General features: G+C 35.9%; 1 protein-coding gene across 2 annotated transcripts in view; it reads right to left on the reverse strand.

Annotated features, from left to right (window-relative positions):
- The window catches only part of ETV6 (ETS variant transcription factor 6), a 298,560-nt gene extending 276,180 nt beyond the window's left edge, over positions 1-22,380 (reverse strand). For both annotated transcript variants that reach the window (XM_074269166.1, XM_074269165.1), the window contains exon 1: positions 21,753-22,380. In XM_074269166.1, coding sequence (XP_074125267.1) covers positions 21,753-21,785 — 33 coding nt within the window. In that variant the 5' untranslated portion in view covers positions 21,786-22,380. The remainder of the gene's footprint in view (positions 1-21,752) is intronic.
- Between the last annotated feature and the right edge of the window lie 420 nt (positions 22,381-22,800).

Genomic DNA, 22,800 nt, shown 5'->3' on the forward strand with positions numbered 1-22,800 from the left:
ATATGAAGATTTTTAAGTCTTTTTTCCTTATTTTTGACAAGAATTTGTATAATATTAAAATGTATTTAATTTTCAGTGTATGATAAAATTCACTTATATACTCATCTATCCTGGAGATGTTTAAAAATTTTTTTTAAAGTTTATGATCTACATTGTACATGGCAATATTATATGACAATCAATTCTGATGAACGTGACTCTTTATAACAATGAGGTGATTGATGGCAGTTCCAATGATCTTGTGATGAAGAGAGCCATCTACACTTAGAGAGAAGACTGTGGGATATGGATCATAACATAGCATTCTCACTCTTTTTGTTGTTTTTTGCTTGTATTTTATTTTCTTACTCATTTTCTTCCCTCTTTGATTTGATTTTTCTTGTGCAGCAAGAGAATTGTATAAATGTTTGCACACATTGTATTTAACATATTTTAACATGTATAACATATATTGGATTGTTTGCCATCTGGGGGAGGGGGTGGAGGGAAAGAGGGAAAAATCTCACACACAAAGGCTATGCAACAGTCAAAAATTATCCAAGTTATCCATACATATATTTTGAAAATAAAAAGCTTAAATATATATTTTTAAAAAGTTTATAATCTATTCAATTTATTTTTCTAAAACTGAGCTATCCAAATATTTTTACTTTTAAATATTTTTGTACTTTTGTAAGTATTCAACAATTTCTTTTAAGTCATCAATTTTGTTAACATATAATTAATTGAACAAAAACATATCTTATAATTTTCTCTTCAATTGCTAACCTTCCTTTCCATTTTTAATGCATTTTGGTGTTGCTCTTTTTATAAAGTAAGGGGCTATTTGGTTAGATATTTTTGTAATAGCTTTGCTGTTGTTCAGTCATTTAAGTATTTCCAACTCCATGAGACCCTATGGACTTTGTCTATGGGGTTTTCTTGGCAAAGATGCTGGTGTGGTTTGCTTGCTCCATTTACAGCTGAGGAATTGAAGCAAAGAGGGGTTAAGTGACTTGGCCACAGTTACACAATTAATAAGCATCTGAGGCTGGAGATTTGAACTCAGATCATCCCAACACCAAACCCAATGCTCTATTCATTGCACCACCTAGATGTCCCTTTTTACAAAGTTTAAATTGTGCTTACCAATGGTTTTTAATTTCAAGTTAATCTCTTGATTTACTTAGTTGAAAGGTTTTGATTTGTTAATTCTTAGACAATTTTATAATCACAAATTAGATTTGTCTTATTTTTCTTTTATTGATGAAAGCATTTAGAGACATAAATTCTCCCCTAAGGACTACTTTAGCTGCATTCTATAAGTTTTAGTATAATATTTATTTGTTGAAATTTTTTGTTGCTTCTTTGACCTACTAATTTTTTAGAATTAAGTTATTCAGTTAATTTTTAATTTTCTTAAAGGCACTTTATTGAACTTTTTTTTAATTTTTATTTTTTTTTAATTTTGATGTAATAAGTAAACAATGCATTCAAATTTTATTCATTTTTGGTAAAAATTTTATTTACAGCTAATTTTTGTAGTTGTCATACATGTCTGAGTACTACGCTAATTCCTTTCTGTTCTCATTCAATAATCAGCAGAATTTTTATCAGTTCTAATTTTCCTAAAGTTCTGTTCATGTTGTTAATTTTCTTATTTATCTCATTTAAATTTTCTAGGTCTCAAAGAAATAAACACTTTCCCCTTTTCCCATTATAGTTTTACAATACATTTCTCCTTTTGACTTAACTATTTTTTTTTCTCTTAACTACTAGCTGTTTTCCTGTTCAGTGACTATATATTATTATTGGTTCATTATTTAAGAAGCCTTTAAACCTGATGTAATTTCTTTGTTCATTTCTTTTTATAATATCTATAATTACTATAGTCTTATCTGAAATCATTGGTGTTAGTTACCTCTGCCTTTTTTTTTTTTTTTCCTATTTCAGTTAAAGTATAACTTACTTTGCTCCAACCCTCTGTTTTAACTCAGTGGATGTCCATCAATTGGAGAATGCCAGAATAAGTTATGATATACGAATGTTATGGAATATCACAATCAGGAGAATGATTTCAGAGAGGCCTGGGGAAATTTACATGAACTGATGCTAAGTGAAATGAGTAGAACCAAGAGAACATTGTACATGGCAACAACATGTATAACATATATTGGATTGTTTGCCATCTGGGGGAGAGGGTGGAGGGAAAGAGGGAAAAATCTCGAACACAAAGGCTATGCAATAGTCAAAAATTATCCAAATTATCCATACATATATTTTGAAAATAAAAAGCTTAAAAATATATTTTTAAAAAGTTTATAATCTATTCAATTTATTTTTCTAAAACCGAGCTATCTAAATATTTTTACTTGGCTCTTTTCAACAAAAGAGGCGATTTGGGCCATTTACAATAGAATTGTAATGGAGAGAGTCATCAGCATCCAGAAAGAGGATTACGGGGGCTAAATGTGGATGACAACAGTGTTTTTACCTTTTTTGTTGTTTGCTTGCTTTTTTTTCTCCTCTCATTATTTTTTCCTCTTTAGTCTATTTTGTGTGTGTGTGTGTGTGTGTGTGTGTGTGTGTGTGTGTGTGTTATGCAGCATGATAAATGTGGAAATATGTATAGAAGGACTATATATGTTTAACATAGATTACTTGCTGTCTAAAAAGAAGAGTCAAGGGAAGGAGGGGAGAAAATTTTAGAACATAAGGTTGGGTGAATGTTGAAAACTATCTTTGCATTTTTTTGAAAATAAAAAGCTATTAAATAAATAAAGATATTTAGTTTAAAAAACAAAAACAAACAAAAGATAGTGTCAAAACTATTTTAAAGTCACAATTTTTAGACAATCCAGTAATTTGTAGATTACTGTTCCTTGATCAATTTTCTAGGTCAGTTTTGGGAGTGGTTTTTTTTTTGATAATTTATTTCTTTCAATTTTTGATTTTGATATTTCTTGGCCTATTGAGTTATTTTCTATTTGAGGGCATCCCATTCTTGGGGCTTTCTACCATCTGTTCTAAGGTGTTATATCTTTATCATTCTTCCCTCCCTAACTGTTCTATTTTACATCTCATTTCATTTCTTTGTGGCTGACTTTTTTTTCCTCTGAGGCTCTATTTGGACTTGTTGGTAGGAGGCGACTCTTAATCTGGGTTTACCCACTTGATCATGTCTAAATTCAAGATACTTCTTCAGAAAAATGGGTGTTTGGTTTGTCTGTAGCACTGGGCTTAGTGTCCATATTGAGCATTTGTGCTTGGATCAAATTCCATTCAATACTCCTGGTTAGTGAGGACAAACCTTGCCTGGTCTGAAATGACTGTCTACAGGCTGGATCCCACCTTCTGTTACAATGCTTGGTCTTGTCTCTTGCCATGGTTCAGTTTCAGTTGGCTTCAATTCTGGGTCTGCCAGACCTGCCTGGATGTTTCTCAGGATCTTTCTTGCACCATGGCAAGAATCTCAGCCTCTCAGATTCTGGAGTCTTTATCTTGCTGTCTAGGAACCGAGTAATAGTACTATATAACTTCATTGGAGAACCTTTCCAGATTTTCCTCTCTGAGAATTATCTCAAAACACAATAATTTTCCTCAGAATTTGATTACTGAACATGGAGTAGTTTTGTCATTATTAAGTGAATAATTGGCTCTTCTCTGAATGTTGAGATCAATGCTTGAATCAATTTAACTTATCAAATATTTATTGAGTGACCACCATTGTACTTCATATTCTGTGCCACTGACACAGCTTCTTTTCTCAAAGAACTTGGATACTTATTAAATAAATGAAGTTTTCAAACATGAAGTAGAGAATATAAAATGATTTTTATGTTAGATAAAATATAAAGTGAAGAAATTTCAACTTGGAATAAACTATGACACTCATCAACAACACATATAAGTCTGGCAAGTTCTTTTGATAACACCTTTAGGAAATGAGACTCAAGCAGTGTTAGCCACATGTGGCTGCCATATTTTAGAATTAAGCAAATTGGCAAAAAAACCAAAATAGGTTTATATAAGCAACAGACATTTAATAAATTCAAATTTTATGTGTATACAATATCTAAATAGATAAAAATCACAACATAAAAATGTGGATAGAATATAGAACAGATGATATTGTAAAAAGATAAAGTGATCTTGAGTACATAAAATTTAAAAACCCTTGCACAATAAAGCAGTATATAACAAGAATCAGAAGAAAAAAATACAGATTGAAGAAAATGTTCAATAAAGATCTCTTGTAAGAAACTGATATCTAAAATAAAAAGGGAACTGATATAATATGATATTAAAATCCAATCCACAAGTCATATTATTAAAAAACAATTTAAAAATACCACTGATTATTACCAGAAAGAAAATGTTCAAAATTACTCATAGTTTTAAAAATATAAATTACAATCCAACCTGAGATACTATATCACACCCATGAATTTGACAGAGATGCTCAAAGATGGAAAAACTCATTATTGGAGGGCCTATGAGAAGATTGATAGATTAATTCACTGCTTGTAGAGTCATGAACCGGCTTAAACTTTCTGGAAATGTTCATAATTCTGAATTATGTAAGAAAAGTTAAATTATTTCCTCTGAATGAAAGATATCATTGCTGGAACTACATTACAGGAAGATTTCTAAGAGCAAAGAAAGACTCAAACAAAAATGCTCAGCACATCATGGTTTGTTCAGCAAAAGGTTAGAAGTTCCCATTTTATCATCATATCTCTCTCTTAATTTCCTATCTGTCATGTATACAGCTTATTGTAGATATTCTTTTTGCTTATTGTTTCTCTCATTAGACTGTGAATTTTTTTTTCATTTCTCCTTTTTTCTGTTTATACACATACATTTATTTTTTAAAAAAAGTTTCCTTACGAATCATGTTGGGTAGACTGTGAAGTTTTTGAGCCCAGAGATTATTTTTTGGCCTCTTTCTATGTCTCTAGAGCTTAGCACAGTGATTGGCACATAGTAGGTACTTAATAAAAATTTGTTACATGTGACAGGCAGCCGGAGAATGACTGAACATGAATGCAATGATATATTATTCTGTCTTAGTGATAAATGTGAAGAAATTCAAAGGAACAAAGGGGGGAGGGGAGAGAAAGACTTATAAAGCCCAAGAAAAACAGATTCAAAAAAACTACAACATATATCTGATGTTACATACACATTTTCTCTTCCTCCCCTTTTTCTCCCCTTCCAATGTTACTCCACACACTATGTATATATGAGTGTATCTATGGATTTCTACAGACCAGACTTGAGACAAGACATTTTATTGTGGGCTCCTTTCTTATATTTTTGGGTCTGTGAATTATTAGGGTATCCTCATTGTTATACTTTTCCCCACTTTATAGTTCCTGTTCTTCAAGGCATCTGGCTTAGTAGGCAGATATAAGGGAGCAGCTTTATCCTTTTCCCTTTTCAGGTTAAAGCTCTCTTTATCAGATTTGTAATTCTCCAGGAAAAACCAGTTCTCATTAGCTGCACACCTCTCCTACACAGGGCCCCGTCATTCCTGTATTTTAAGCCGTGGGTCAGAAATACAAATACTCTTGTCAGAAATCTACCTGCCCAAGAAGCTCTTCATTTCACAATTCACCTCCCCCTCCCAAGACTGGCCACTGCTCAGCACCAGCTTTTTTAAAAAGCATCCCTTATGTGCCCTGAGGTCTTGGGTTTCTTGCCTAGGATATCATAATCACTAACAATGCCTTCCAGATATCTCTGGCAGTATCATTTATCCCCATGTGAATCACCAGAGGAGTGGTCATCATTGTTTTACAGGTGCTGGAAAAGCTATCTGTTGCCCTAGGAAGGCACAAGGCATCACAAGAATGTTTATATTAAATAGACAGATTGCTCCTGAGGAAGCTCCTACCATTCCTCTTCTCCTCTCATGTCCAAGGCCAGATGATCTGGGGATCCACATTTATTATTCCTAGCAGTACAAAGAGCTCCCCAAGAGATCTTGCTCCTCAGTTTACCCAAAGAACCTCTTTTTTACTTTTACTTGGCTCCAATGGTCCTTCCCTTCTTCCTCTGTGTCAAGTTCTATTCTCCAACTCGGCTTAGGGCAGGATTTCTCTTTTGTCTCTCTCATCTGATTCTTTCTTTTTTTCTTCACTACTTCCTTGAGGTTTTTTTTTGTTAAAAAAAAAAAAATAATAATAATAAAGGCAAGGGGATCCTTTTTTTTTTTTTTTTTTTCCCTGATAACCTGGAAAGTTGGGAGGTATATTCTCAGTCCATTTGCCTTTCTCTCTAGTGGGAAGACAGAAGACACACCTGCACTTTATACATACTTAGCAGCATCTTATGGAGAGGGCAATCATAATAGTCTTGTCTTCCTTTGCTGTAAAAATGAGATCACTACTTTTGGCAGCAAAATAACCTGTGGTATCCCTCATGTCTCCATAAGCACCTCAACCAGCTCTCAGAATCACACAATTGAAGAAGGGACCCTCAGCAGTCAGCTAGTCCAACCTTTAGTCCAAAAGAATCCCCACTATCGGGGGCAGCCAGTGGTGCAGTGGTTAAAGCACCAGCCCTGACCTCAGGAGGACCCGTGTTCAAATCCAGCCTCACTCCAGCGACCCTGGGCAAGTCACTTAACTCCAGCCTCAGGGGGAAAAAAAACAAAACAAGAAAAACTCCACTATCCACGCTATCCAGCCTCAACCTGAAGTCCCCCGATGGAAGGAGAACCCATCACCTCCAGAAGCAGACCCCTCTCCATCCGAGGCCCCCTTTCTGATACATAACAAATAACAATTCATTCTTAAGATGGTAACATCACTCATAGAATATCATTTTTGTAAATTAAATCTAAAACAAGAATTCTTACCCTTTATGTTGGCAATCTGCTAAGGCCTATAGGCTCATTCTCAGACTTATTTGTTGTCCAGATTCAAAAGTAAAGCAGATAATAAATGTCTTTTCCTCCAGATTAGTTCACGGGCCCCCCTGAAATCTATCCCCCTACCCAACGAAGGGTCACTGGATACCCAATTAAGAAGCCCGGATCTAGTTGGAGATAACACTGAGTGTGATTCGCCCTACCCCCCCTTTCCCTCCCTTCCTCCCCTTATCTCCTCACTGTGGTAAAGCAGAAAGCATTCTGGTCTTGAAGTAAGATCTCTCACACTCACTACGCAGCTCTAGCCATTAACAGCTGTGTGACTGTAGGTGGTACAGTACTTAGAATGCAGGGCCTGGAGTCGGAAAGACTCATCCTGCCGAGGTCAAATCCAGCCTCAGACACTTAGGTAATCACTAACAAGTCATTGCCCCCGTTTGCCTCAGTTTCCTCAGCTGTAACATGAGAAGGAAGTGACAAGAAAACTGCTCACTCACGGGGTCAAAAAGTCAGCCAGGACTGAGTGATAATGATCTCAAGCTCATCCTCTCATCTCTTTGTGCGTCAGTTTCCTCAGCTATAAAATGAGGATGCGTATAATAACCCACCTCACAGAGTTAAGAAAGCACCATATAAACTTTAATATACTATGCAAATGTAAGCTACCATTACCCCAACCCTTGGAATTCAGAAGTAATTAATGTGATACTGACTCAGGACTTCCTCCCTTAATCATACAGGGAGCCAGTCACCATTGTGTTAATTACCCAGCCAAAGGCCTTGAAAGCAGCTCCCAGTCAGTGTCTGTGTATCCGAGCTAACCACAAAGTGGTGCTCAAAACTCCCCAGCAGCTGAGCCTCGGGTCCGCCGTGCAGGTGTCCTGGCTGTACACTTTCTAAAAGGGCAAAAAAAGCGAGCAGACCGGAGGAAACCAGCGCCACAGAGGCAGCATCACTTTTTTAGCCTGACTCTCACAAGGGGCCTGACCTTCGCTGGCTGAGTTTCAGTGTGGTCTGGGGCAGAAATAGAATTCTGTTCAAATATGAAACCCTAAAATCTATGGTCTTAGAGCTTACTCTGAGCTCTTAGCTTTTGAAGAATTCCACTCTCAGGCCATTCTCCCCAGTAATCAGATTCAGAAAATTACATGACATGATCAAAAAAATCAAGATCACATACACCGGAGGACTGTAGGGAGGAATGGGAGTTGGAAAGAGTGGGAGATCAGAGGTTACTCTCCATCCCAGGCTCAGGGAAAATTATGTTTAGTCTTTATGATATCCTTGTTTCTCTTAGTGGGGAGACCCTGAAGAAACCACATACACATTCACTCAACAGTCTCACTGCATACTATTTAATATTTTAATAGAATATATTATATTAATTAATATATTCCTATGTTACATGTGAAAAATTGCAGGTATGTTTCAAAGAAACATGCTCTGTATAAAGCACTTGAAAATTTAACATATTTCCTCTCACTTACTCCTTCCCCTCTTAAGATTTAAAATTAGAAGAGACTTTCCAGATCAAGTTCAAGGGTTCTTAACTAGGGCCTATCAATTTGTTTTTATTTTTTAAATTATTTTAAATATAAATACATAGTTTTAAAATATATTTTAAATTTTATAATGATTTCTATATAATTGATTTCCTTTGTAATCCTATGCTTTTCATCTTGAAACATTTTTGTGCATTTTGTGTACATTATGCATTTTGAAACATTATTGTGAAGGAGTCATAAGCTTCATAAAAAAGGTTGAGAACTTTAGATCAAGTCAACCCCATTTGGTTTACAAAATGGCAAACTGAGGCCCACAGTACTTATACGACATCATCCTAAGTAGTGCTTTAAGCACTACTCAGCACAACAACCCTCTGGGGTAAATACCCCAATTATTCCCATTTTATATATGAGGAAATGGAGGCACAAGGAGCTATAAGTGCCCATACAAGTAAGGCAATAGTATCTGCAGCAGCATTCAAAGTAAGGACCAAGACTATCTCTTATAGCACCTAGTTTCCCAAATTTATACCAGTAATAAGTAACAGATTAAGAATCTACCTTCAGATCCTCTGACTCCCAGCTGATGGGCTCTTTCCATTATAGCAACACCACTGAAGATAGGGATTATAAATGTTTGTGTTAACCTTTTACAAATGAGAAAATTAAGGATCAGGGGTTGCTAGCTGATAATGGTAAATTTCACACTTATATCAATCACACTTTTTACCATTTACAAAGCAGGGAATTATAAAGTATCACCATCCCTAGATCACTGATAACAAAAGCAGATTTTAAAAGGTTGATTTGCCCAAGATTACACCACTAGTAAATGTTCAAACCAAAGTGTGAAACCAGTCTCCCCCCAGGCAGCCACAAGAGCCTGATTTATCTACAGATGGGACTGGTTAGTGGCGGCCTGACACCCCTTCACTCCCGGAGACTTCACCACATTGGTGCTGGACCTCGTGTGAATACCCTTTTGGGTTAGAACTCCAGAGCTCCAGCAGTCCACCAGCCCCAATATTTCTGGTAGCCGGGACTCCAGGTAGGCACAACAATGCTTACCCTGAATCCAGTTCTTCTACCAACAGACACAATTACTGTATTTTATCACACTGTCTCTCACTTAAAAACACATTAGTATTTTCTCCCAAACTAATTCACATAGGAAAAAAAAGTGTTTTTTGTAATTTGGTACAACCTTTTTAATTTGAGAAAGGTTCAGTCAGACATAACATCAGAATACCAAAACTTAATTTGGGAAAACAATAAACTGTGTGGAGTTAATCAGCAAGTCCTCTCTAGTTTGACAGAATTTGTTTGTACAATCCAGAGGTACAGAATTGGTACTTTCTCCCTTGAGCTCCCTCCCTATTCCTACAATGATATTTTTCTGTAGCTACATCTTACAGAATCAAGTGCTGCTTTTTAAATTTTGTTTTGCTTTAAATAGGAAGAGTGATTCATGTAAATGGTGTAAGATCGGCCATCCATGGAAAGCAAAGCCTTTTACCGAGTCTGAGACTTTTTCAGGTAGGCTGCGCCTAATGGTTAACACAACTTAGGGACTCACTCCTACGGGCTTTAGAAAGTTAGGGTTACTGTTTTGTCAATCAAACTTCCATGTAGAGGAGAGGAAGCACCCAGAATTCACAGGACAATTCCCTGAGCTCCTCCCCACTCATTTTAATAGGGATTTGCATTTTTTACATCTCCCCTCATTCTTTACATTAAATAATTCCTTCCTCTCCTGACCTCTGCTAACATCTCCTCCTCTGAAGATCATTTTCTTTTCACAAGACACCAGTCTCCCTCACATACCCCCCTCTCTCAAGTCTCCCAGTCTTCTGGATTATAGGATACAACTCATAGGATCAGATCTTAAAGTGACCTCAGACATCTAGCTTAATCTTTATATCACAGATCCCTTCTCAGAATAACTTTTTTAAAATAAGTGAGCAAAATGCTAAATTTCAGTTACACATTAAGGAAAATAAAGATGTAATTTTTTTTCCCCATCCAACTTTACAAATCCTGTGACATCTATCCATCAATCCCTTGGACACTAAGTCTATCTTAACTTTTACTATGCAGATTAACTTGTTTAAATCCACACAGCTATTAAGTAGCTCAGTTTCCCCAGAATATCCTATATGACCTATATTTCTCCAATTTCCCTAAAAGACTAAATGAGTCAGCCTTTAAATACTCCTTTAAAAAAAAAGTTATAAGATTACTATTAATCATCTATTAAGATTATTCTGCAATTATTTAGATTTAAATAAAGATTTCAACAAAGATAATGTAATAATAAATTCCTATCTCTTCATTCCCATTCAGTAATCTTTTTTGTAGTTATGGAGTATATATAGTATGTGGTTCTACTTCTGCTTTTTTAAATTTTGCATTATTTCACATAAATCTTTTCTGATTTCTTTGTATTCCTCATACTTGCCTATCTCAGCTGAATTTTTCCATAGCATTTTATCATAATTTATTTAACCATTCCCCATGGCTGAACATTTAGCCTGCAATGTTTTTACAATTACAACTAATACTGTGGAAATTTTCAGATGGCTCTTCTTTTCACTTTGATAACAATTTCAGGAAATATTTCTCACAAAGGAATTTCCAGGGATGGCTATTAAAAGGAAAAGAAAAAAAATTTTTTTGCTATGTACTGCAAGTTGCTCCTAAAGAATTTCTTTGCAATTCCACCAACAAGTGTGCCCATTTCCCCCCAAAAAAATCCCATCAAGACTAAATGGTGTTACTATTAGTTATTCTTTCCATTTTGAAGAATGTGAATCTCATCCTTTTATCTAGCCCAGAACTGCATAAAAAAGGTAATCAGAAGTCACAGCCCTCAAAGAGAAATCCCCACTGAGAAAGATAAGGTAAACAGGCCAGAAAATCATAGCAGTGCCCCCAACTGGAAAGCCCCAGAAAAGTCTGTTAGACTATGCTATGACCAGGGAAACAAACTGAAAAAAGATCCTTTGTGGGGGCCTAAAACTCTGTCCTGAGTGCTCCGAGTCCAGGCACAGCAAAGGAAGTATAAAAGTCACAACATGCCCCCAAATCAAAGCCACAACATCAGGAATTCAGGCTGAAGGTTTGCTTAAAGAGATACAAAGCACAGACAACTGTGAAGAAATATTATGGGTCAAGAGATGTCCAAAAGGAACTCCCAAGAGAATGTAGAAATCCAGTAAGCCTCAGGGGCTCAGAAAAAAACTAGGGACACAAGAACTAAGGGTGCCTGAAAGAAAAAAAAAAGTTTAAAAAATGAAAAATTATATATATATATATATATATATATATAAAGAGAGAGAAAAAAGATGGAAGGAGAATAAAAAGTTTAAAAACAAAAAGCTTACATAGGTAACAGATTCCCTGACCTCATGAAATAACAAAAAGAATTAAAACAAAATTAAAGGATTTGAAAAATAGAAAAAAATCTAATATGCCTACTTGTGGACAACAAGACAACAAATAAAAACTTTCAAAATGTAGCCAAAGCAGAGCAGTCTTTAGGGGAAAATGTTTGTTTCTAAACAATTTCATCAACAAAAGGGAAAGTGAATCAATGAATTGGGTATACATGTAAAAGAAACTAGGGGAAAAAAAACAAAAATGAAATGGTTAAACCTATTTAAACACAAAAATAAAAAGGTTCAAAGTAAAAGAAGAAATTAACAAACCTGAAAGCAAAAAAGTTATTTTAATGAATAAATAAAACTAGGAACTAATTTTTAATAAGAACAAAGAGTTTTAATTCATCTGATTAAAGTTTTTAAAAGCAAAACAATGGTATAAAAAAGTGAAAACAATTTCACAACAAATAAAGAAAAGTGAAAATAGTTGAAAACTTTGATCAAGTATATGCTGATAAAATCTTTTTATGTGAGTACAAAGTGAAGCATTTTCTCCCCACCTACCTTTATTTTCTTGAATTTTTCTTTTCTTTTTTTTGGAGGGGGAGGGGGTAACATGGCTAATATCAATATATGTTTTGCATGACCTTACATGTATAATGTATATCAAAATGCCTGCTTTCTCAACATGTGGAGGAGAACTTTAGAAAAATTTTAAATGAATATAGAAAAGAAAAAAAATTTAATGTAATTGAATGTAACAGTAAAAAAAAAATAATGGGAAAAACTGATAAGTCTAAATGAAATGGATTAATATGAAAAAAATATAAAATACCCAGATGAAAAATAATAGTGGGAAAAATAATAAATTGAACAAGCCATGAAAGAACTCTCAAAGTAAAAAAGGAAAAAAAAAAAAAAAAAAAGGCCAGATGGACTTACAAGTAAATGCCACCAAATGTTTAAACAATTAACTCCAGTATTACATAAACTGTTTACAAAACTAGGTAAACAGGAGATGCCCAAATTATTTCTATGACACAGATATATCTTTGATACCTAAACCAAAGACAAAACAAAGAAGAAAAATTGTAGGATTATATCTGTAATGAATATTCTCAAAAATACTGAATTAAATATGAACAAGGAGATTACATCAACATAATTAAAAGATCATATACTGTGAACATGTTAAATCATAATAAGAATGCTAGGTTGGTTCAATATTTGGATAACTATTAAAAAAAACCACATTAATAACAACTATAAAATCAGTAGCTACAAAAAAACTTTTGACAAAATATCCATTTCAGTTAATAAAAAAGCATAGGAAAAGATGGCCTTATATTACATCCATCTAAAACAGCAACAAGTATTTACATATATATATATATATATATATATATATATATAGTTCTCTATAGTTTCTCCACAATATATATTTATTTGTATAGGTACATATATAATGTATATTATATATATATATATATATATATATATATATATATATATATATATATATATATATATATATATAATGGAGAAACTATAAAGAACTTTTCATTAAGAGCAAAGGAAAATAAGGATGTTCATTATCACTACTATAGTACTAGCAGCAAAAAGTCAAATAAAATTAACAGAACATGGGAAAACAAGAAACAAAATTCACTTTTAGCAGATGATATTCTCTGCTTAGAGAATCCTCAAAAGCCAATAAAAAACTGAAACAAAACTTCAACAGAGTAGCAAGATATAAAACAAGTGTTATCTAGCATAAATTATCATCATCCATCTACAATGTGACAGAACACAGCATCTTTCCTCTAACCCACATGATGGAGGAAAGAAGTCTAATTTGTCCTGGCTTCCCTGACACAATTTCCTAGTTCTCTAATGGCATAAAAAGTCCCAGTCACAGGAAGCCTACAGCCCTCTTACCTGCATTTCTAAAACCCACTCAAGTCACTTTCCCTTGTTTTGCTGACTAAGCCCATTTCCATATAGACTCAGGAGGGATGTCCAGAGTAACTGTGCCCTTGCATCTTTGCTGCACAGCCTTGAAGTGTTAGGACAAAGTCAACTTCCTTGTGTTAAATACTCAGTGGCTTTCAAGTACCTCATTACAGCCCCACATCAAACCCCAACTCAGAGAATAGTGCCATTAGAGCTTCGCCTCTGACTCACATAAATCATCAGCATTTCTGTGCATTGCCATAAAAATCCAGCAGGAAGAGATTAAAAGAGAAATCTCATTCAAAAGAACTAGAGGATGTTCAAAATATTTGACAGTTTGGATACCATGACACATAAGGAAGTAACTACAAAACAGGCCTTAGAGAAATATTGGAATTAATCATTAAAGAGACATTTTTGAGCTGTGTCAGTAGAATAAGAATACTACCTAAGTTAATTTAGTTTTTCAGCACAATAACAAACTACAAAGGGCTAGAAATATAACAACAAAATTCATATACCGAAAACAAAGTCAACAAGTCCTTATCATTACCTAAATGAATTTATTCTATGCTACACCAAATTACCAAAGGGCAAATATAACCCAATATACAAAATTCATATGAAGAGAAAAAGTCAACAAGCAATTATTGATCCCCTGATATGTTCAGGGGAGATAAAGAAAAGGAAAAAAAATAACCATCCCTGCTCTCAAGAAGCTCAAAGCTGTTCAGTTGTATCTGATTCTTCATGACCCCATTTGGGATTTTCTTGACAAAGATAATGGAGTGGTTTGCTATTTCCTTTTCCAAACCATTTTACAGATGAGGAAACCAGGCCAAACAGGGTTAGGTGACTTGTCCAGGGTCACTAAGCTACTAAATATCTATGGGTGGATTTGAACTCAGATGAATCTTTCTGATTCCAGGTCTCCTCGCCCAGCTCTATCCCCTGTGCAAGGTAGCTGCCCCAGTAACCATATACAAATAATATATAAACAGAATAAATTAGAGATATCTCAGATGGGCTTGGGAAAGGCTTCTTGCAGAAAGGAGTTCTTTATAGACTTTAGTTAGCTACATTACCTTGGACAAGATACAACTTCTTTTAAGCTTTAGATTCCACATCTGTAAAATGGAGTCAATAATAGCACCTATTTTGCTGGGTTAATATGGGGATCAAATGAGAAAACATATGCTAGTTATTATGATATCATTCATCTAATTTGTCATTTATATGATAAATTCCTAACAAAACAAAGGATAAGAAAGATGAGATTAAATGGGAAATTTTCATTATATAAAATGAAAAGCTTCTGCACAAAGCTAATGCAATTAGTAGCAGCTTGGTAGTACAATGGATAGAGCACTGGCCTTGAAGTAAGAGGATCTGAGTTTAAAAGTGACCTTAGACCCTTATTAGTTGTATCATCATTGACAAATCATATAACTCCAATTAAGACCAAAAATGAATAACTCCTTTTAAAAAAAAAAAAAAAGCCAATGTAATTAAAAGCAGATGGCATATAGTTAACTGGTAAAATACCTTTGCAGCCAGTCAGCCTGATAGTCAAGATATACACAGTATAGGGAACAGATTAAAATAAATAAGAATAAGAGCATTTCCCCAAGAGATAAATGGCCAAAGGGCATAAACAGGCAGTTCTCAAAAAAGAAAAGGAAAAAAATCTATCAACAAGTATATGAAAAACATTCCAAATCATTAATAAGAGAAATGTTAAGAAATAACACTAAGGTTCTATACCACACCCTTCAAATTTGAAAAGTGACAAAAAAGGGAAAATGACAATTGCTGGAGGGTTCTGGTTAGAGAAGCACATTGATACAGAGCTGTGAACTGGTACAGACAAAATGCAGAGCAATTTGGAATTACATGCCTAAAGTTGCTCAACTATATACCTTTTGACTCAGAAATATTACAATGAAGTACATATTCATAAGTGATAAAAGAAACTATATGTACAACAATATTAATAGCCACCCCTTTTGAGTTAACAAAGAGCTAAGGGGATGCCCATCAACTGGAGAATTATGATATATCAATGTAAAAAATAACTACTTTCAGCACTTATTTAACATAATATCGAGAATTCTAATAATTTCAATATAAAAAAAATTTTTTTAAAGGCACTATGGAAACCTTAATCTTTTGGTTCCAAATCTACTCAGTCAACTAATATTTCTTTAACCCCAGCACTGTGTTAAAATGCTCTCAACATAACCAATATATAATGTTTACATACCATCTTATGATTTACAAAGCACTTTCCTCTCAACAACCCAATGACTGGGAATTGCAAATATTACTACCATTTTATAGAAGGAAAAACTGAGGTTTAAAGACATGGAGTAGCATGCCCAAGATCATATAACCAGTCATTGTAATTGGAATTCAAAGCTAGCTATCTTCTGACTCCAAAATGAAATTGTTGGGGAAAATGGCAAGGATACTTGCTATCCAGTATGTATCCAGCCCCTAACAGTGGTTCTAACTGTTGCATAAATATACTCTTGTAAATTCATGTCTAAGACATAAAGCATATTGTGAGGAGGGTGGGCAGGTATGAATACTTGAATTCTATTCCCAGGAAATGTCTTTTGGTATCCCCAAAAGTTAACATAGTACTGGCATATAGTAGGAGCTTAATAAATGCTTACTGACTGACACCAACTAATTAATGCCTTTGCCTTTTAGATTACCTTCCATCAATGCTTTTTATGTCTTACATATAACTAGTTCTACGTGCACAGACACTTTAGAATGGGAACCCCTTGAGCCCAGAAACCATCCTTATTTTTCTATGTACCCCAACAGTAAGTCTAGAGTCTGGCAGATTTTTTGTGCTTAACAAACACTTGTTGACAGCAGTTGCTTAATTTAGTTTTTTTCAAGGCTTCAATCTGCCCCTCTTTACAATGACTTGGATGGATAAGTTGAACTCTAAGATATCTTGCAGTTTGAATATCCCAGAAACTCTTCCTTATTAAAAAAAAAAAAAAAAACAGGAAAAATTAAAGCAGCCTAACAATGTCATTTCTCAAATTTCCCAGCTGGCTTTTTATTTATCCTCACCCAATTTCCTCCTTTAGCAATCAAAAGAAAGAAGATTTTAAATCCCAATGCAACAAAGCATAATCATAGTACTGCCCATCTTTGTGGATGGTCATTCAGAAGACTCCTGACTAATCAGTAAGGATGGTATGTGACCCTTAGAGAGCTCACAGGAAGCTTCAGTGACTTCACAAGACATCAATCTCATTACTTAAGATATTCTCCAGGTTGCTGGAAAGATGGACAGAAACAGTGACAAGAAACAGTGATGGAATGGGCAACAAGAAAATTAGGAAGAGGCCAGGCTATAAAGAATTTTAAATGCCAAAAAAAACCATCAGACTTTGCAATTGATCCTGGCCACTGGAACTCACAGAGTTCTTTAGAAAAATATCCTTGGGATGCTCAATCAACTAGGGAATGGCTGAACAAGTTGTGGTATGTGAATGTAATGGAATACTATTGTTCTATATGAAATAATGAACAGGCTGATTTCTAAAAAACCTGAAAAGACTTACATGAACTGATGCTTTGTGAAAGGAGCAGAGCCCAGACAACACTGAGCACAGTAGTAGCAACGCTGTCTGATGATCAACTATGATAAGACTTAAAAGACAATTCTGAAAGACTCGGCAGAGAACATGCTACCAACAACCAGTGAAAGAACTATGGAGTGTAATATTCTCTGTAAAATGTAGTGTTCTCTGTTGAGGTTTCTTTGGGGTCTCTGGGAGCAGCCTTCATTTCACTTTCAGTAATCACCAAAGGAGTAGCCAGGGTTAAAGTCCAAATCCTTTATTGTCTCCTTCAAAGTCCTGTCTCCTTCACTTGGGGCTCAGCTAGTTTTCTGGAGGCCTTCTAGAGTCTTGGTTTCAGTGGAGAAGTGAAGAAGGAGAGCCTGCCACCAAGGCGTGTGAGATGAATCTGAGTCCAAGGGCTTGTGCTCCAGCCTTCTGTCCACTTGTCTCTGAATCTCCCTGACTGAGGCTTCTAACTTATATGCCCCACACTGAGTATCACCAATCATTATATCACTAGGAAACCATTATTTGTTGTAGGATTAAATCAATGCTAAACTAGATTTAACCCTTGTCTCCTCAATTCCACTTAGTACCTTGTTTCAAGTTCTGGCCCATAGCATTTCCTTGTAGGATTAAATCAGTCATAGTGAACCATGCTAAATTAGATAACCATTGTCTCTATCGATTCCACTGACTTAGTACCTTTAAGAATCCTTTGTTTCAAGTTCAGAGTTCTGGCCCATAACAGTGGAGTTTGAATGCAGATTGAAGCATACTAGTTTTCAGGGTATTTTTTTCTTGTGGTTTTTCCTTTTTGTTCCGATTTTTCTTTCACAACATGAATAATAAGGAAATGTGATTGATATAGATTGTACATGTATAACCGATATCGGATTGCTTATTGTCTTGGGGAGGAAGGGAATAAGGGAGAAAAAAAAATTGAAGCTCAAAAATATTATAAAAATGAGTATTCAAATGTATTTATTGCATAAATATTAAAGTAAATTCCATGTGAATCATTAAAAAAAAAAAAATCACCTTGGCATTTGAATGGAACAGGGAGCCCAGTTAAAAATAAATAAAGACTTACCGCCATATACATATAAAGAAATCATGAGGCCTAAAACTAGAGTAATGGCTATATGAATGAAGAAAAAGGAACATATACCAGAGATAAGGTAGAAAGGATAAAATATGGCAACAGATTAGATACAATATTTTTAAATTTACAAAGCACACATTATCTTATTTGAATCTTCCAAAAATCCTGAGGTAAGTACTATAGCTATTTTATCATCGTCCCCATTTGATGGGATGAGGAACACAAGGGGCAAAATTGACCATGATCTTGTAGTGGGTATGAAAAACATAATTTGTATCTAGGTTTTCCTGAGGGAGATTGGCTCTCCATCTCCTCTTAAGACCCTATGCTTGCAACTATTATAAGAGACAGTATGGTGCCTTAGAACCATAATCTGATCTCAGAATTACAGCTTCCTCACCTATAAAGTAAAAAGGTTGACTAGGTTAGTTCCCCCCCCCAAAAAAAAAAAGTTTTAAGCTTTAAATCTATATTGTTATGGCATATTGAGATTAGGAAGCAGTCTGACTTGAAAATATGAATTCCAATTCTATTTCAATTGACTTTCCCCAACTTTGGACAAGTCAATTAAAATGATAATACTAGCTTTTACATACTAGTTTACAGTAGAACAGAAAGGGAGGTTCACTTGTAAAATACTCAGTAACCATCAAAGCTGAATCAGAGAAATGCATTAGCAACCACCACCTAGATAAGAGATGACTCCAAAAGTGTGCCTGACTGGCAGGCTCAAAAACACTCATTGGGAGGAAAGCTACCCCTTAAATCCTAAACTTCTACTAAACTTTTCTTCCATAAAAAAAAAAAAAAATTCTCAGTAACAAACAAAGCACCTTCCCAAACCGGAGGTTCAGTTCAGCTCCTCTGTCTTTTCAGGTTTTCCCACACCAGTTGCTGAGGGATTAACTGTGCCCACTGATTTGCCCCTTGTGGAAGGGAATAAAACAAAGTAAGGACCACTGTTGGGAGAGAGGGAAGATAAAAGATACCCTCCCACACACAACAGAAAAGTCCTCAACTTAAGACACAGGCTCGGATCCATCAGACTGCCCTTCAAACATGTTTGCCATTCATTCTCTACTCCAAAGAAAAGTTTGTTGTTTACTGGAATCTAGAAACCATGCAAGGATTGCTTGTTGGCTGCCAGCAAACATGCTTTATTATGCAGCAATTTTTTTTTTAATCACATCCTAAGAAATGGAAACATTCCCAAACCATTTCCAAATGGTCCACTATAGTTTCACTTCTTGACCCCTACAGCTTTTTTAAATTCTTGATCAAGCAATGGGCAAGTGTGAAATTGAACTTTTCATGAATATTAAAGAGTATACATCATCTAAGCAAATAGCTATAGAGATATATACACAAAGACATCCTAAATTACAAGTGACACCTATCCATCTATCCCTCTACTGTAATGAATAGACATCTGATTAAATTACCAGAAAAGGCAATAATACGAATAAAATTTATATTGAAACTATGGATGTGGTTTCCAAGCTATACTTAAAAAAGTTTTGCTTCGAATTTGGGTTGGTTTTTAAATGTGTACTTTTCTACTTGCAGAATTTCATTTTTATTCTGGCACAAAGAGGTGAGCTTCTTAAGTAGTCCTTCTGGCTCAGGCATAACCACCATCCAAATTCATGTTTACAATAGACATATACAGTCTCTTTATGAGAGAAATCAAGACAAGTATTTTCCCCCTAAAAATAGTGCCCTGTTACTGGTGCAGATTTTCAAGGTGGATTTATTGCCATTCGGCTAAACAGAATTTGCTGATTTAATACTCTTACTATTTAGTTACCTCAGTTTGTGTTATGAAGCATGAAATAAATTAGATTACTCATACCACAATATTTTACAGAACTCAGTGGAGAATTGAATCTACAAAGTTTAAGAATGTGTGTTCTTAAAAGTGTCAGGATACTTTAAAGTTCTCTAATTGAGGTGCTCCAAAAGTACACCTATCACCATATATGAATGAATAGTTAAGTCCCACAAGTTTCACTGGTTATTTTTTCTAAGGCAAAAATCCCAACACCTGCTCCTACCAAAACAAACAACAAAAAACAACATCCAGCTATCTCTGTCCCTATCTGAAAACTTATGAAAATTTAACTTCCTCCAGAGGACTCTGTATACTAAGAAATATTGACTAGTTCTCAACAGGTAAATTTTAAATAAAACTCAGCACCTCAATGTGGAAGAAGGGTTTCAGAGGCTTTTTCCAAAAACTGATTTTTGCATTTCTTTTGTACCCACTTAAAATGAGGTGTTGATAATTTATTAAAGCAGGCCAAGCTACCAACAAACTTCCTTGTAAGAAACTGAAGTGCACAGGAAGGGAGTCTGGGAGCCAATCAAATAAATACACACTGATGGGAAAAGTAAGTAGGGAAATGTGCAATCTTTCTTGAGTTCCCACATGATCAACTTTTCAGAAGCAACCCAGAAGAGTACCACCAACCTTCATTACGCAACTACTCAGGGCAAGTGCTGTTTGCAAACTACACGCAGGCAGCTGCATTTACTACTAGACATGGACAGAAAACAAGGAAAATCCTACAATTAGATTTCTCGGTGCTCTGTCAAATAGAGAAGGTCACTTTAGCTATGGCAACTTCCATAGTTCTATTTTCCTTATGCACCAGAGTTATCTCCTGGGGTCCTACTATACTTTCCTATGCATTGATTATAAAATACCATTCGGCAAGTTCAATCATCTTTAAAAAAAAAAAAAAAAAAAAAAAAAAAAAAAAAAAAAGTCTAAAACGCTAAGACAAACTGCCTTCAAAATTGCAGCTTTGAATTCTAATCAGAGGGAAGGGAATGTCCAATCCACCCAACACTGCAGGATGAACAAGTTAGGGTTTTGAAGAATGAGGAGAAAGCCACTCTTCACAGAATAAAAGTTAATTCCCCCCCGTCCACATGTTAGGGCTGCAAAGCCAGAGGCAGGGTTTTTAAAAGCAGCACTAATCACTCGGGGGTGTTTTACAGTTCAAAAAACAAGACTGGTGTGCTTTTTTTCCTGGCCAATTGTGACAAAGCTTTTCATTGTCAAAAAAAGGGGAGGGGGGAAGGAAGCGAAAACACGAGAGGAAAGGGGGAGGGCAGCAAGGTTAAATTAAAGGGTATAGACTGCAAGCTGCATCTTCTTCCCCCGAGCCCCAGAGATCGATCGCGAATAGAATAAACTGCAACAAACCCACTTTTAAGAAAGAAGCAACGATCCCCCCCCCAGCCCCCCACCCCGGGGTCGAGCCGAAAGGTTTCTTTTTAAAACATGGAGGGAGGAGGAAGAGGAGGAGGAGGAAGAGGAAAGAGGAGGAGGAGGAGGAGGGGGAAAAGGAGCTTTACCTTAATGGTACACTGAACAGGAGTCTCAGACATGTCTCACAGCGAGAGAGATCAGGAAGTTCTCAGTTTTTTTCCACTTTCCTTTCCTCTTCCCCAACCCAGAAATCCTCCAAGCAGCCAGCCAGATGCGATCATTTAAGAAGTTTCTTCTACCATCTTCATCACCGCCCCCACCCCCCCAGAAAAACCCAAATCCCGGAGATCCTGCGGCTCCTGCCCTCCCGCAGAAGAGGCAGCCGTGCAGTCCTTTTCCGGAGGCTGGGAAGCGGCGGTCGGGGCGAGGAAGGGAGAAAGCAGAGTCGGGGTCAGGGGACCCGCAGGGAGCGGTATTTTGGTCGGCTTGGAGCTTGTCTGCTGGATGAGACTGTTTATCTGGGTCTCTCTCTCCTCTCTGGCTTGTCCGTCCGTTCCTCCCCCTCCTCCTCCTCCTCCTCCTCCTCTTCCTTCTACCTCCTTCCTTTCCTTCCCTCCCTCCTCCTCTTTCTCCTCCTCCTCCTCCTCCTCTCTTCTCTCCCTCCTTCTCTCTTAATGTTTTCCTTCCTGGAAGAGAGAAACTGAAAGGCGAACTGAGAAACCTCTATGCTCATTGATCTTGAGAGTTTCGGTGCTGAAACTGACGTGAATTCCCAGCAAAGAGCTCTGCCTCTTAAAGGAGCCACCAGGAAATAAAAGCTCAGGTTACAGCCAGGCATCGGGGAAATAAATGCAGGACGGGAGACTGGGGGGGGGGGGGAAGGGGGAGTAGGTGGAGGGTGGGGGAGGGGCTGCCGATAAAACAGGTGAAAGTGTTGAAACTAAGAGGAAGGAGGGTGGCCAGCCTTTAACTTCGAAAGGCCGATGCATCCCTGGGGGGAGGGGAAGAGGAGGAAATAAGGAAACCAGCAAAGGAAATAAAAAATAATACGGACTTGGCAACCCTTTATGCTCTAAGATTTTTTTTTTAAATTTTGTGCGAATGATGGCATCACATAAGTAAAAGTAACAGATATTTTTAAATGTCACATTGATTTTCATTTTGATTTTTTTGCATTAGGAAACTACAGGATTT

This window comes from Sminthopsis crassicaudata, chromosome 5 (genome assembly GCF_048593235.1).
Source record: "Sminthopsis crassicaudata isolate SCR6 chromosome 5, ASM4859323v1, whole genome shotgun sequence".
Classification (NCBI taxonomy): Eukaryota; Metazoa; Chordata; class Mammalia; order Dasyuromorphia; family Dasyuridae; genus Sminthopsis; species Sminthopsis crassicaudata.